At 36.2% G+C, this 15,861-nt stretch overlaps 1 protein-coding gene and 1 long non-coding RNA gene across 4 annotated transcripts in view; both read right to left on the bottom strand.

Moving 5' to 3' along the window:
- LOC146680749 (uncharacterized) overlaps positions 1-13,311 on the bottom strand; it is a 60,860-nt gene extending 47,549 nt beyond the window's left edge. Inside the window, exons 1-2 of one of the 2 annotated variants that reach the window (XM_085449891.1) lie at positions 12,904-13,311; positions 11,150-12,773 (exon numbers count right to left, since the gene is read on the bottom strand). In XM_085449891.1, coding sequence (XP_085306017.1) covers positions 11,150-12,773; positions 12,904-12,925 — 1,646 coding nt within the window. In that variant the 5' untranslated portion in view covers positions 12,926-13,311. The remainder of the gene's footprint in view (positions 1-11,149; positions 12,774-12,903) is intronic. The other variant, XM_085449893.1, reaches the window with a different exon arrangement.
- LOC146680750 (uncharacterized) lies at positions 5,467-7,798 on the bottom strand. Of its 2 annotated transcripts, XR_014918289.1 has the most exons (4): positions 7,451-7,798; positions 6,503-6,574; positions 5,822-5,923; positions 5,467-5,648 (listed from the first exon to the last, which is right to left on the bottom strand). It is a non-coding gene; the product is annotated as an uncharacterized LOC146680750 (long non-coding RNA). The 2 variants fall into 2 exon arrangements; XR_014918288.1 differs by having other exon boundaries at positions 6,503-7,798.
- Positions 13,312-15,861: the final 2,550 nt, after the last annotated feature.

Genomic DNA, 15,861 nt, shown 5'->3' with positions numbered 1-15,861 from the left:
GTTGACCCAGGGTGATATCTAAAACCTGCAGGATACTGGCCCTTGAGGCCTGAAGTTGGACTCCCCTAGGGTACAGACTAATGCACAGAACTTTAGTTTGTACTTTGTAATTTTTGCTTACCCTTAGTTTGACCACTGACTTAAAAATCTGCAATCTTGTGTTATGATCCTTGGTCTTTTTTTTTCTTTTTTTTTTTAGGCACACTAACATATTTAATGTATCAATAGTTGATTATTTTTTCACAGAGGTTAGAAAATTATTCTTAATATTATTATCCTGATATCACTTCAAAGTTTCCCCCAAGTTCTTATGGTCATCTTAGGCAACCATCTTATAAAAAACTGTTTAAGTTTAATTTTTATTATTTGGGGAACAACGAGACAACTTTTAAAAGAGGAATAGTTTTACAAGTGGAGCTCACTTACTTTTTTCTCCTCCTTATCTTTTCTGTCAATCTTTTCACTAACTCTGCATTTGGATAGGGTCAGTGTCACTACGGGTAGCATGAGGAGATACCTGGAACCTGCAAAGGTTGCACAGATAGTCTAGCCTCTCCAGGATTGCACATCAATATGTGCCATTCCCAAAAGGTTTTCTGTGTCTCCCAGGCGAGTCCCAAGTTCACAGAGAAGATTCCAAGAGTTAGGTAGTTACCTAGGAGAGCTGGACAGGACCCTAGAAGGTCCTTAACCCATCTGCAGGACTGGAATCTGCTCCTTTTTGCAAGGAGAAACAGAATGGAGACTGCTAGTGCCCTAGATAAATAACCTCCACCAGGGCCCTGGAGGGAATGTCTCTGACCAAACAAACAATCAGAAATAGACCTCAGGGCCTGAAATCATCTAGTGGGCCTCACTGCCTGGCACCAAGGACCCAATTGCCATCTGCTACTGGTGCCCTGTTATTTTCAAAGATGGGAGCAGTATCACCCTGAGCACATATGACAAACATGAAGGGGTCTGGAGAAGCTGTGGAGAACATTATGCTGTTTGTAACTTCGTTCAGAATGACCAGTTTGGTGGTGGGTCAGAAATGATCTGCACAACCCTCTACAGGCTAGGCAACTACACCCTGACTACCACAAGGTATCAGGATGAAACTCCTGAACCTGGGTCCTGGGCTCCTCCTTCTGTACGACAATGTCCAGTTTCATGTGGCAAAAGCATGCAGGTAGATCCTGGAGGATGAAGAAATTGATACTATTGACTGGCCCCTGACTTGTTCGACCTAAATCTAATAGAACATCACTGAGACATTATGCTTTGGGGCATCCAGCGTCACCAGATAAGAGTTTGACCATCACTTTGTTTTGTCAACATCAGCTCAAGTGTGAAGCAAGGTGGTAGCACTATGATGATTGCTAATGGTTTAAGTTTTAAAAAAGGCATCATGAATGTGTGAATTTATTACATTTTACATTTTAAATGAAAATCTCAGATACACATATGTCTTTTATATGGAGAGTGATGCAAAGTATTTGTACTTTGGAAGTTCTGACAAAAATGAAGAAAATACTAAAGGCATTAGAATGACAATGGCAAAAAAAGAAGCATGGAAACCTTCAGACAGCAAGTTAATTTAAGTAGATTTTATGTGACCTTTAGCTTATATTCATAAAATTAAGGACTGATTTTAGCTGGTCTACCTCAGAGAATGTTTTCTAGTATTAAAAGCAGAGATGGGCAGTAACGTGTTACTTGTAACTTACTTGTAACGCGTTACTGTAATCCGATTACTTTTTTCAAGTAACGAGTAAAGTAAGGGATTACTATTGCAAAAACGGTAATTAGATTACCGTTACTTTCCTGTAGGAACGCTGCATTACTGCGTTACTAAAACCCTGATTTTTTGCGAGAATGTCTCTGAATTGGACATGTGTGTGCTTAATAGACTGGCAAATTACAGCAGGATTTTCCTATCCTCGGTCAGAAGGCACAGGTGACTTATATGATGAAAGAGAGGGTCCACAGCAATGATAATTAGGGTTCTTTTAATCCAAACATCTCCAGAAGTGAATTCGTGTGAGTATATGTATGTGTGTGTGTGGTTCTGTAAAATAACAGAAATTACAATTAGCAAACAATTAAAGTCAACCAAACTGGTCTAAATAATACAGAAAGGGTTGAACAGAAATGACTAAACACCACCCCCTGGTGGACACAAATGGGCTGCTGCACAGGGATAGACTCCATCTTTACTTTGGGCAGCTCAGTTCACAAGGGTAGCACCATTTTGGTCAAATCAGCGTGAATATACAGTGTCTCGTGGCTACACAAACCGCTGGAAAACTCTATAAAGGCATCACACAATGTAGATAGGCAAGTGTATGATAAGTTACAACCATAGAACAAACAAATACAAGGCACTTACTTATCATTCACGCACACGCACGACACATGTTCAGTACAACAGCCCAGCTAGAACTAAAAATGACAAAAACTGAAATAGTGGAAACTTGTTCGCGGTCTGAGGAGCTCAGCATTTAGTACTTTTTTTTTTCTTCTTTTTCTCACGTGGTGAGTGATATTCTGTCTATAGTTCATGTTGAATGTTAACATTTGTTTTGGTTCTTTAAATGTTAGGGGTTTAAGAGAATCTGTTAAAAGAAAAGCCTTATTTTTGTACTGCAAAGGTAAAAAATCAAACTGTATTTTTCTACAAGAGACTCATTCATCTGATAGTGATGTATCTTTTTGGTCAAACCAATGGGGTAGCAAAATCCTGTTTAGCCATGGCTCAATGAGGTCGGGGGGTGTAGCAATTTTATTCAATAACTTTCCCGGGGATCTTGTAATACAACGAACTGACTTGAATGGTCATTGGTTGATTGCTGTAATGAGAGTTGAAAGTTTGTTTTTCATTTTAGTCAACGTTTATGGATATAACAATGAAAGTCAGAATAAAATTATGTTAGAAGATATAACTTCAAATATTTTTGAACTTAAAGGTCGATACCCTACAGAATACATTTTAATGGGTGGTGATTGGAATATGACTCCTGATGAATGGACTGATAGATGGCCCTCAAGGACAGGTAGACCACAAAAAAATAACCTAATTATAGAATTTTTGATTAATAACAACTTGACAGATATTTGGAGAGTAAGAAATCCAGAAATTAAGAGCTTTTCCTGGTTTAAACCAAATGGAGCTTGTAAATCTAGAATAGACTATTGGCTAGGAAGTGACATCATTCTTAGCCACACTGTAAAAGTTGCAATGTCAAATGCACCTCTATCTGATCATTGCTTTATTGAACTGTGCTTAGAATCGGAAATTAGACAATCAAATAAAAGAACTTATTGGAAGTTCAATGCCAAACTTTTACAAAATGAAGACTACTGCAACATAGTCAAAAAAATTATAAAAGATATTATGGCTGATCATCTAATTGTAGGATATATCAATAAATGGGAATTCATTAAATTCAAAATTAGAGAATTTAGTATTCAATTCAGTAAAAACACAAGTCAAAAGCAAAGAGAATATGAATGTAAATTATTCCAAGAAATTACTTATTGCTGTAGTAAAGATGATCTAAATACCCAAGAAAGGAGTAAACTTATGGAGTTGCAAACTAAATTAGATCAGCTCTACCTAAATAAAGCAGAAGGAGCTTTTGTGCGTTCACGGGCCAAGTGGATTGAGGAGGGGGAAAGAAATTCTTCATATTTTTTTAATTTAGAAAAGAGCAGACAGAAAAGAAATTTTATATCTTCTCTGTTAATTGATGGCATTGAATGTGACGACCCTAAAATTTTGGAGAATGAAACTTATACATTCTATTCCAATTTATACTCCTCACAGTTCTCCCAAGCAGATTGTGATGTCTTTTTTGATCAAATAGATAATCTGATCCCTAAAATTGATGAATCATTTAAGGAATTATGTGAATCTGACTTCAGAATTGAAGAGTTAGATGCATCTGTTAAGAAAATGGCACTTAATAAATCCCCTGGTCCAGATGGGCTTACAGTTAATTTCTTCCAATTTTTTTGGGAAGACTTACGGGAAATTTTATTCAAAGCTATACACTGTAAAAACTGTGACTAGAGGTTACTTAAAAAAGTTATGGCAACAAAGTGACACTTGAAATAATTAAGTAGATTTTAATTTCAAAAGATTTATGTAAAATGTAGAGAAAATGTTAATTAAATTCAAATAGAAAACAAAAGTAGATATTAATAGAATTAAACTGTAAATATGTGTTGGATTTAGGGTCAAAATCTCAAACTGAAGGTTGAAATTGCCCAACTTTACCAAAAAAAATAATTGATATGAAATAAGTCTCTGAGAAAAATTACTTTGAATTTACTAACTATCTGGCAAAGGTTTAGTAAAAACTTCCTAAAATATCCATTACAAAGAAATGAAATCTTCTTGTTTTTTCAGTAAAACTCAAATTGGATTCAATAATTTTCCAAATAAACCTTAAAAATAATGACTGAATAATAAGAGAAAATGAAATGAATTTAACTTATTTTCTGAGTAAAATGAATCAATTTCACAAAGAAAACATCAACACAGTAATTTGTTTTATTGTGGAAAATAAAACACAGTAATTTATAATATAACATTTTTCTGCTCGTATACACTGAATTCTCATCAACAATCTCCTGATCTCCTAAATACATTCCTCTGCTGTAAATTTGTTTTAGTGTCATAAACAGTTTATCACACAGCTTTGTGTACAGAGCAACAGCAACATAAACTGCATGAATGTAAACCAGTTTTGTAAAAAAGAAATTAATCTTTAGACTGTAATATCAACATGAACCTGAAATTTGAATATCCTTTACCGTTTCCTTTATCTCTGTTACTTATTTATGATTGACAAACAAAAACTTTAGTTTGTCAATCTTTTGTTAAATTGAATCACTCAATATAACTGTAGAACAAAGGTTTTTCACTCATGTACATGGAATATCAATAATGTAAATCAACCTTTTATCCCAATTTGGATGTTTAACCTGAGAAAATCTAAGACACATGTAAGAGGAAGTAACATTTCTACAGCTACAGGACTGCACTTCTGTTAAATTTTAAAGTTGTTTTAAACCAATGTTTTATAGTAACATACACTATAAACAAAGAAAAGCTTCACTAGTGATTCCTCCAATTTGCTGCCTTTCAAACAGAATATTCCTAAGAAACTTGTAGGTAATAAAAAACAAAATTAAAATGAAGAGCACAAATACAGCCTGACACATTGCAGGTCATTTGGGTAAGATATGAATAAGATGAAATTAACTTAAAAACTGAAAAGATAGCTGCATCTAACAAAGACAAACCAAAGGTTTTCAGTGAGCTTACTTCCCTTTCATTCTTTCAGAGTCCTCGTTTAAGCCAATAACTTGTTCTTGAGGCTGTTCACTTTTGGTGAGAGCTTAGCACAATCCAGTTCAAGGAAAAGTTTCTGGAATACTTCCAAGGTGTATTTTAGCTCTTTGGGATAGGTAAGATCGACTGCATATGTCAATCCAACCAGCATTGCGCATGCTCTTGGAAAATTGCCCAGAGCAGGCATAACTCTCACACCCTCCAGCACAATGCCAATGTCATCCTCCTCAGATCCAACAGCCTTGATTTTGTAGATTTTCATCCTCTGTTCAGAAAGATCTTGTGACACACCATCCTCATCAGCATCCTGAAACAACAAACACATGGGTTTTCTGACTGTAGTTGCACACATGAAATATTTCCTGGACACATCCTGTAGCTGAATGACAAATAAAACATGATAATGCCTCAAATTATTTGAAACTTGACAAACACATATGAATAACAAAAACAGAATAATGTTTCTACTTCAACACTTACACTGTACTCTTTGATCAGTTGATCAATGGACTCCCCAAGGTACACCATCAAGCACTGAATAACCAGATTTCTGGTTATGTTATTGCTAGGATTGCTTGGTGACTGAAAATGAGCAAGAATTCCAAAAATTACCATCAGATAAGTGACCATTTATTAAGACAAAACTGTGAGAATTGGCAGTATTAAAAAAAACTGTTAAATATCAAATTATCATCACATGGAGCATTATGTGCAATAATTAGCTGATGTTAATGCACATGCCTGGGTGCTGACAGTCAACACAAAGGTATTGTCAACATGCTTGACAGGTTCAATCTTTAAATGTGTCGTTTTAGTAAATTACATTAATTTAGTCATTTAGTTTTTTTATCTAATTTAGTTTATGTTCGTCAGAAAGGGTTTTTCCTTCTTGGGACAAAACAAAAACCCAGCAATACCTGTACTTGTGTTTTTTTGTTTGTTTTTTGTTTGTTTTTTTTACTAAGAATAGACATGTATTTAAAATACAATTAAAACATGAAACCCATAATTGTGTTGTTAATTATATCAGTGACGTCCTGGCGTCCTCTTGCACTGACAAAAACATGCAAACAAATTAGTGGAGCTGTGCACCATGCAAATGAAATTTGACAAAAAAATTCTTTAAATAAAATTCCAAGCTGAAATGTCTGTGGAAAATACCTTGGCTATGATAGCCTGCAACTTCAATCCCATGCTGATCAGGTGAATTTAAGTTGAGGGATCTTCCATTACCTGAAAGGAAAGCAACATTATCATTTTTGACGTTTAGTCAGCTGTGTAAAAACCAAGGAGGAACCCACCCGGGGGATTAATAAAGTTTTATTTTATCTAATCTAATCTAATAACTTTAATCTCAGCCAAACCGATTTACTCACGAACAAATAAAACACTGAAAAAAACCAAACAATAACATTTTTAGGTTGTCTAAGTGACTTATACATTACGTTTAAACTGAGTAGCGAAACCCCGCGGTGATCTGAAAATGATGTGCCGGGAGTTGTGCCGTTCTCAGCGGCTTCAGTGACCCTCGAGCTCCCGGCTTGCTATCGAGCTGGTGGGTAGCAGATGCTCCGAAAACGTCGAAGCACTTTTGCAAACATGCGATATCTTGATAAACCGAGCAGATATTTGATGTTTACACAGCTACTTTCGCGCCTGAAAATATGTTAAAAGTTTATTTTGTGACCCAGAAAGATTACTAAGAGTAATTTTAAAACTTAGTAGCGGCCGCCATTATTGGAAACTGGAGTTCGAAAAACTGACTGTGGCTGACAAAATCACTCACAACTGACCGCAAAACCTTTTCATGAACTTTTAAACGTGGATGAAAGACGTTAAAACTCATCGGAATATACCGTTGATATTTTTTAATACGGTAAAACATGTGGTTAGTTAAAGCTGTTCAGTAACACAGTCGTGAAGGCTTGGAAAGTGACCTTGTGCTAGCAGTCCACTAACTGCCATTTGTGTAAAAATACGATACTATCATTACAGTGATGATTATTAATAAAATTTCGACGTATCATACTGTTTAAAACCTTTACTCAAAACCGATATACGTTATTGTTTAAACCGTGTCTTATATTTGAACAAATTAAGAAGTCTTACCTCTGACAAAATGGAGACGTCCACTCATGAAGCGCGTGTGTCCTGCACGTGGCACAAAGGATTATGGGCGGAAGTGTACAATGATTAAAATGAAAATGCTTTCATCAGTTAAATCTATTAGATTTCTTAAATTTTTTTAGTACTCAAACATTTTTTTTAAATCTACTCAACAAACCATTTCTGAATTTACCCCAAACAAAACTGTGTAAATTTAAATAACTGAACATCTCAAAATTGTTGAATTTTGCTTAGATTTGATTAAAACTACTCATACACGTTTTTACTGAGTAATAATTACTATTACTCTCCTATTAGATTCTAATTAACCCCAATCACAGTTTTTACAGTGTACTGGCCAGTATTGAAAAGGGAGAATTGATGTCTAGCATGAAACAAGGATTAATTACATTAATTCCTAAACCAAACAAAGATAAACGACAATTGGATAACTTAAGGCCCATAACTTTATTAAATACAGATTATAAAATTTTCTCTAGCTCAGTTGCAACAAGGCTCAAACAAGGGGTTTCAAGTATAATTAGTGAGACACAATCAGGGTTTTTGAAAGACAGGAACATTCATAATAATATCAGATTGGTTTTAGACTTACTGGACTACAATGATCTGATTAGTGATGACAGTTTTATTCTTTTCTTGGACTTTTATAAAGCTTTCGATTCAGTAGAACATCCTTTTATTTTAGAAACACTAACTCGATTTGGATTTGGGGATAAATTTAGGAAGATAATAGATATACTGTATAATGATATAAATAGCTCTGTGTCATTAGGCTATGGCACTGGTAAAAGATTTAGCGTCAAAAGAGGAATTAGGCAAGGGTGTGGAAGCTCTCCGTTGTTGTTCATAATGGTTGTGGAGATGCTCGCAATTCTAATTAAAAACAGCAGCGTTGCCGGAATTGAGATTATGGACAATTCTTTAATAATTAGTCAACTTGCGGATGACACTACTCTTTTCTTAAAAAATGAACATCAGATTCCCCTGGTAAAACAAATAATCACTACATTCTCAAAAGCTTCAGGCTTAAAGTTAAATTTAAATAAATGTGAATTATTGGCATTAAAGGAGTGTAATTCACAATTACTGTACGATATAAAGGTGAAGAAGGAGGTAAAATATTTGGGCATCACAATTTCAAAAGATCACAAAGTCTTAGAAAAAGTAAATATTTTAGATAATGTTGACAAATGTAAGACAATCCTAAATAAGTGGTTACAAAGAGACATCACAATTTTTGGAAGAATATTATTAACCAAAATGGATAGTTTATCTAGATTTATATATCCAGCTTACTCTCTATCAATATCGAATAAAGTTATTAAAACAATTAATAGCTTGAATTTTAATTTTATTTGGAGGAATAAGTGCCATTATATATCTAAAGATGATTTGGTTAAACCATACATTGAAGGCGGTGGAAACGCAATTGATTTTGACATAATGAATGGTGTTTTGAAACTTAAATGGTTAAAATCCTTCCTAAATAATCCACACTCCATTTGGTTTTTTATACCAAGTAAGGTCTTTAACACACTAGGGGGTATCGACTTTCTCCTAAAGTGTGACTTTGAAATTACTAAGCTACCTGCTAAACTCTCTGAATTCCATAAACAGGTCCTTCTTTATTGGAAAATGTTATTTAAACATAATTTCACTCCACATAATAGCCCAATTTGGAACAATAGATATATACTGATGAACAGAAAATCTATTTTTATTCAAGATTGGTTATCAAAAGGTGTTTGGGCAATTGCCCATTTTGTAGATGAGGAAGGACATGTTCTAGGACATCAAGATTTTTGCCAAAAGTTTAATATCCAATGTTCTAAAAGTAAATTTAATCGGGTTATAAAATCCATTCCATTGTCACTTAAAAACATAGTTGTAAATGATATAATATATTCTGACATCTCCTCCAAGTTAAGGCAATTATATATAGATGGTATTCGATTTTGTGATGTTAAATGCAACAATAAGTTTCTTAGATCTTCATTAAGGAGTCTTTATTCTCCAAATTTACTTAGACGTAATTACATATTAAAAGATTTCCAAAGGGAAGAAATTGAAAAAATAAGAACTGATTATATCACCTTCCCTATCCCTCCTAAAGGGAAAGAAGTCCAATTTAAAATCTTGAATAAAATTTACCCGACAAATAGACTCCTTAGTGATAGATTCAAAATAGAAACGGGTAATTGTGTATTTTGTGAAACAGAAGAGGAGGATTTGGACCATCTATTCTTTTTGTGCAATTTTATACAAATATTTTGGTTGGATTTTCATACCTGGCTTTATTCCAGTGGGATTCAAATTACCCCATTTACCTTAAATATGATAATGTTTGGAGTGTTTTTGAAAGAAAAGAAAGCTAATTATGGTGTTAATGTGTTATTAATCTTGTGTAAGTATTTTATACATAAATGTCGCTTTTTTAAGATTAAACCAACACTGGCTCACTGGAAAAACGACCTAAACCTGTTGGTTAAATCTTTGACTTTAGTTAAAAAGAAAAAGGCTGCTTTTTTTGTTTCCTTTGTAGAAGATTTTGATTTAGTGAGTTAATAATCTGTTAATTTATGTGACCCCATCTTTATATTTTATTTTCACTATATATGAAAGTTGCTAATATGTAAGAAATGTTTATTCTCTGAATCTGTAATATATGGTGCATTTTGTTTGTATGTTTATATTACTAATAAAAGAAAAAGAAAAAAAAAAAAAACAAAGGATGGGAGGAATGTACCATCTTAGCAGTGGTTAGAGGGGGTCCGTGGAACAGTCTATATACACAAATCACAGGGGTTTTCTACAGTCGCATGACAGTGACGTAAGCAAGTGCGATGTTCGTGACAACAGCTGTGTGCAGATCAACAATGGATAATATATCGAGTGCGGGAGAGAGTATGACCGTGCAGCGTTTAAAGCGTGGAAGTACTGACCTTATTTTAAGTTTGATTCCATAAAAAGTGACAAAAACATTAGCGTCCATCGTGCGTGGGAAGAAAACTTCTTTTTACAGCGAAAAAAACCCCCCTAAACTTCCAAGCAAGCACCGAGTGCGCTACGACGTAATGGGAAACTCACAGAGAAACTCGCGGATTCTTCCACTGACTGCTGCGGCACACCTGCACCAGGGACCGCTAGTCTTTGACATTATTTATTTTCTGCTGTGTTTTACTTGCATCTATTTGAAAGAGTGAGTGTAAACAAAAAAATTATTTTACGTGCTGGAATGTGCAGAAAATAGGTTTAAATGTTAAACTAATTTCTTCCAGTCAGAGAATGTTGCATATAATTAAATATTTGCTTGATGCATAAAGTTAAAAGATTAAAACTAATAAAACAAGTTTTAAAAAGAGACTTTTCCATTTGATTACATTTTGTATGATGGATTATGTAGAAAAAGTAGAATTGGGCTGAAAGATCTATCGCTTTATCACCTCTTCAGGTTGTAAATCGTGTTTTTAAAAAGTAACTAAGTAACTAAGTAATTAATTACTTTTGAAAAGAAGTAATCAGTAAAGTAACAGGATTACTTTTTTGGGGAAGAAATCAGTTATTAGTTACTGATTACTTTTTTCAAGTAACTTGACCAACACTGATTAAAAGTCAGAAAATGTCAAAAAGTCTACAGATATTTAGATTAAACAAACACGTAAACTATATGTTCTTACTTACCTTTGGAGTTTGCTCAGACATCCTAGTAATGGTCTTATTCCTTGTTTTGATACTTTTGTCTTTTCCAAGTTCAGCTGTATTTTCCTCTCCTTACTCTGGCTGATTATATAGGACACAGCATAGCATTGCTGAGGATCGAGAGTCTCCCCACTCAGATCAAGACAGTAGTCCAGTTTATCCAGAAGATAAACACAGGCTTCAGCAGACTGAGACTCATAGAGACACTGACATAAGAACAGCAAGTCTATTTCACAGTCCTCAGTGTCACTACAATCTACAAAGGTGGTCACCAAGTGTTTGAAGAACCAGCCAGATGTTTCTCTGAGCTGCTGAGAAGGAATCAGACTTTCTAGCAAATCAGTGTTTTTATCATTTAACAGTCCACACAAAAAGGGGACTAAGTGTTTCATGTGTTTGATGTTGTCAGTCAGACACTGTTGGACAACACTTCTGGTCCGTTCTGGATCCTTCAAGACCCACAGTGCTGCAAAAAACTCTTGAACAGTGTAGTGGAGAAAGGCACACAAGGGTTTCTTTGCAGTTGAGCTGACTTGAGATACACTCCTGCTCAAAAAAGCTAAATAAGCACAGCTTTCTAATTTGGGCAGTGATTTCAGGTTCACATTTTTTCCTTCTGTTGCACAAAAAGCAGCCTCAGATAAAGACAGTACTGCATCCCATTTAGTGCTTTCATTTTCAGATGTCTTGCCAACATTTCTCTGAATGCAGAAATGGAGGATATTGAGGTATATTTCTGTAACTGTGCAGGGATGTGGAGAGAACTCTGAGCCCTCAAAACTAAAGCAGGCAACCACCATCAGAGCGTACATGGGGACGTGGCACAGAGAGAATAATTCCAAGTTACACAAAACTTTGTTGAAGTGTTCCTCACTCAGATACTTGGATAAGTATTCTCTGATGCCCTGCTCACTGAAGCCTTTCACTTCCACTCTGAGACAGTCCCAACCTAACAGGAAGTCTGCTGACTCCACCTCTGGTCTGCAGGTGATGATGATCTTTGCTTCAGGTAGAAGAGTCTTCTGTATGAGCTTAAACACCACAGAAGTAGAGGGGATATCTGTAACGCCATCAAAAATGATAGTAACATTGTCAGCATTATTCTTTATGTCCTCTAAGACTTTGTCTTTGCCTTCATCTGGTTCATTGAACACACTGAAGAGAAGATCCTCCAGTTTATGGACCTCTGTGATGTTGGGTGTTTCTCTCATATCAAAGTAGAACATGTAATCTAGATCCTTGTTGTCTTTCTCTGACCATAGTTTCAACATCTGATGGACCACAGCCGTTTTCCCAGTTCCAGGTTTTCCTACCAAAAGGATTTTTCTTTCATACGTTTTCAGCAGTTCACTGGGGGAAGTTTCCTGTTTGTCCTCAGGTATGTAGGCCTTTAGTTTTTTAGTGCGAACCTTCCTGCTTTTTTTGATCTTTGACTTTTTTATTTTGGATGGTGAAGCCTGTCCTTGTGTGTCTAACACAAGTGAAGTGTACGACAAAGATGTCTCCTTGTTGAACAGGACTGCTTTACTTTGGATCCATGATGTTTCTGAAATCTTTTGAGTTTCTGATTTCAGCTTTTGCTGGTATCTGTGGCACGGGCTGGGCCCTGAAAGAAAGGAGAAATTAATTAAAAAGTAATTTAGTGATTTAACTCATGTGTCACTGAACAACACTGCATTTTAAATGAGTGTGATCACATTAAAACATGCCACGGACTTCAGTTTGTTTAAAAATACCTTGTAAATACGTTACATCCATGTTGGTGTCCTCCTTGAAGGAAAAGCAGCTGATCCAGTAGTTCAGGTCAAATTCGTCTTTCAAAGAAGAGTCTGTCTCTGTATTTTCCAGAACAGACTGAGCTTTCTGTGGATCTCTTTATTATGTCAATAATCCTGAGAAACTCATAGCAAGCTGCTTCCCCCTTTTTGATGACAGAGTCCACAGTTCTTCTCCTTTTGTCAAAGTCGCCACCATCTGTCCTTATTTTACTGACTTCTTCCTCTGAGAAAACTCCTCTCTGGTACAGATTCTCCACAATCACAGCAGTGAGCCTCTTTAATGTTCTCACCAGGTTGAGTCTGGCCCTCCTGACAAACTCCACTGCTGACTGAGATGTACAAGCTATGTTTCCTTTATTTCCTGGATTTCAGTAACTTCTGTTGAATAAATAAATAAATATGAATTTAAACAAAATATATTTCACTTCAAAGATTCAGACTATTAAATATAAAGCATGCCAAAAGAAATAGACTTGATCTCCACCCAACACTAATTTATCTTAGATTGACGTCCCACTGATCACATCCTGTGTCAAACAAGCTGGTTTAAAGGGGGGGGGGGGGGGACTAAAACTGCATTTAAAACAAACACACACACGCACACACCTGCTTAATTTTAAATAATTAATTAAGAACGACTGTAGAATTTTCTTTTCCACAGTTTGATGTATTTTGAGTATTTGATGCTTAATTATTGAGCCACAGTTTTATTTTTGATGTTGCTTTTGATCCTAGCCCTGCTCGGCTTTGTTTTAAATTGATGTGTCAAGTGTATTTATAATTTATCCTCAGGCTTTGACTTTTTTCTCTGTGTCTATTGATTTTATATTCTTTGTTCATTGCATGTTTTTTTTTTTTTTGCAAATAAACTTGCAACTCTGGTTTTTAAAGTGCTATGCATTTTCCCATTTTACATCCTCACTACTTACTCAGCACACTGCGAGTCTTAGTAACTTGCGTAGTGTTCTCTTTAAACGATTATTTATTAATTCACTCATTTATTTGTTCTGGACTGTTAACAGCTCAGCCATTCTTCAGCAAGATCTACACTGATGTTGGAAACTTACTCCAAATCTATGCCATACATATTTTTTTTTTATGAACCATATTCATCGCAACTCTGTTTTTTAAACCTTTTATGCTTTAAGCTGAATTTATATTAACTCCATTTTACAATCAGCCAGTTAAGAATATCTGGTTTCTTAAAAGATTCAAAATTCTTTATTTGTCACATGCATAGTTATACGAGTACAACACGCAGTGAAATAAAATGTTTCCTGAAATGCTCTTCAACTATGCATAAAGAGGACATTATATACAGTAAGTAGTGAATTATATACATTAAGTTCTGGTTTAGGACTTGGATGGCCTGAGGGTAGAAGCTCCTCTTGAGCCTCCCCGTTTTTGCTCGGATGGTGCAGACGGAATCTTCTGCCTGATTGCAGAAGTTGGAACAGTTTGTTGCTGGGATGGGATGGGTCCTTTAATATCTGAACTGCTCTGGACCAACATCTCCTGGTGTAAATGTCTTGTAGGGATGGGAGAGCATTGCCGCATTGATCACTCTCTGAAGAACTTTTTGGTCCTTAACACAGCTATTCACATACCAGGATGTGATCGTCTGTGTGAGGATGCTCTCCACAGTACCTGCATAGAAAATCCTGTGGATCACTGGAGAGACCCCGAACTTCCTCAGTTGTCAAAGATGGTACAGGCGCTGCCTAGCCTTTTTGGACTGGACCTGAAAGGTAATGGAGAAATGGTAAATGGTAAATGGCCTGTATTTGTATAGCGCTTTACTAGTCCCTAAGGACCCCAAAGCGCTTTACACAGTCATCCACCCATTCACACACACACTGGTGATAGCAAGCTACATTGTAGCCACAGCCACCCTGGGGCGCACTGACAGAGGCGAGGCTGCCGGACACTGGCGCCACCGGGCCCTCTGACCACCACCAGTAGGCAACGGGTGAAGTGTCTTGCCCAAGGACACAACGACCGAGACTGTCCAAGCCGGGGCTCGAACCAGCAACCTTCCGATTACAAGGCGAACTCCCAACTCTTGAGCCACCATCGAGAAGATGAGAGTTCTGTAAGTTAGGTACATGTAAACAGTTGTGCCTGAAACAAGTGACTACAAGGCTTTAGTAAACGAGAAGCAGCTATATTCCCCGTGTGTGGTTCAGTGATTCCATTTTTGTTTTTTGAAGATGCAACATTATTTTGGCGATGAGGACATTTAGGGGGAAGGAAGTGGGCAATCCGACACACACACAAAAAAAGAACAAAGTGATGGGAGTCAGCTACAGATTTCGCTAGCTTTCAATGAATGCAAGAGTTTTCCACTGAAAATAGAAGGCAGTAATTTGAAGCGGAAAATGGCTATAATTGGCATGGTAGTAGCGTTCGATCCAAAGAATCAGACTTGGGATGAGCATATGGAAATACTCAAGCAGTTTTTCACAGCTAACTGGATCAAGCAGAAAAGCAAAGAGCTATATTAATAAGTGTCGTCGGAGCAGCGACCTACAGCTTGATGTGAAATCTTCTCAGCCTGGCCAAGCTGAAAGACAAAACCTTCCAAGAGCTGGTACTTCTGAAGAAAAATCCCTTTGATCCAGAGCCCAGTGAAACTGTGCAAAGGTATAAATTCGACGATCGCTTCCGCAAGCCATATGAAACTGTCATAGAATATGTAGCGGAGCTGCGTCACCTGGCACAAGATTGTAACTGTGGCAACACATGTTGAGAGATAGGATTGTCTGCAGAATTAGGGATGATTGAATTCAGAGTGTCTCTTGGCATAGAGATGCAAATATGCGGCTTTTCAGGGGTCTTGTCTTGACGAAGTTTACCATGCACACAACATCATCCAACACAGGAGCTAGGTCTGCTGGTAAAGTCTTGGTAACGAGC

Source organism: Copadichromis virginalis, linkage group LG23 (genome assembly GCF_057382275.1).
Source record: "Copadichromis virginalis isolate Kocher_CV1m ecotype Utaka linkage group LG23, C_Virginalis_male_GT1.1, whole genome shotgun sequence".
Classification (NCBI taxonomy): Eukaryota; Metazoa; Chordata; class Actinopteri; order Cichliformes; family Cichlidae; genus Copadichromis; species Copadichromis virginalis.
Note: the sequence above shows the minus strand (reverse complement) of the source record. Positions and strands in the feature narration are given on the sequence as shown.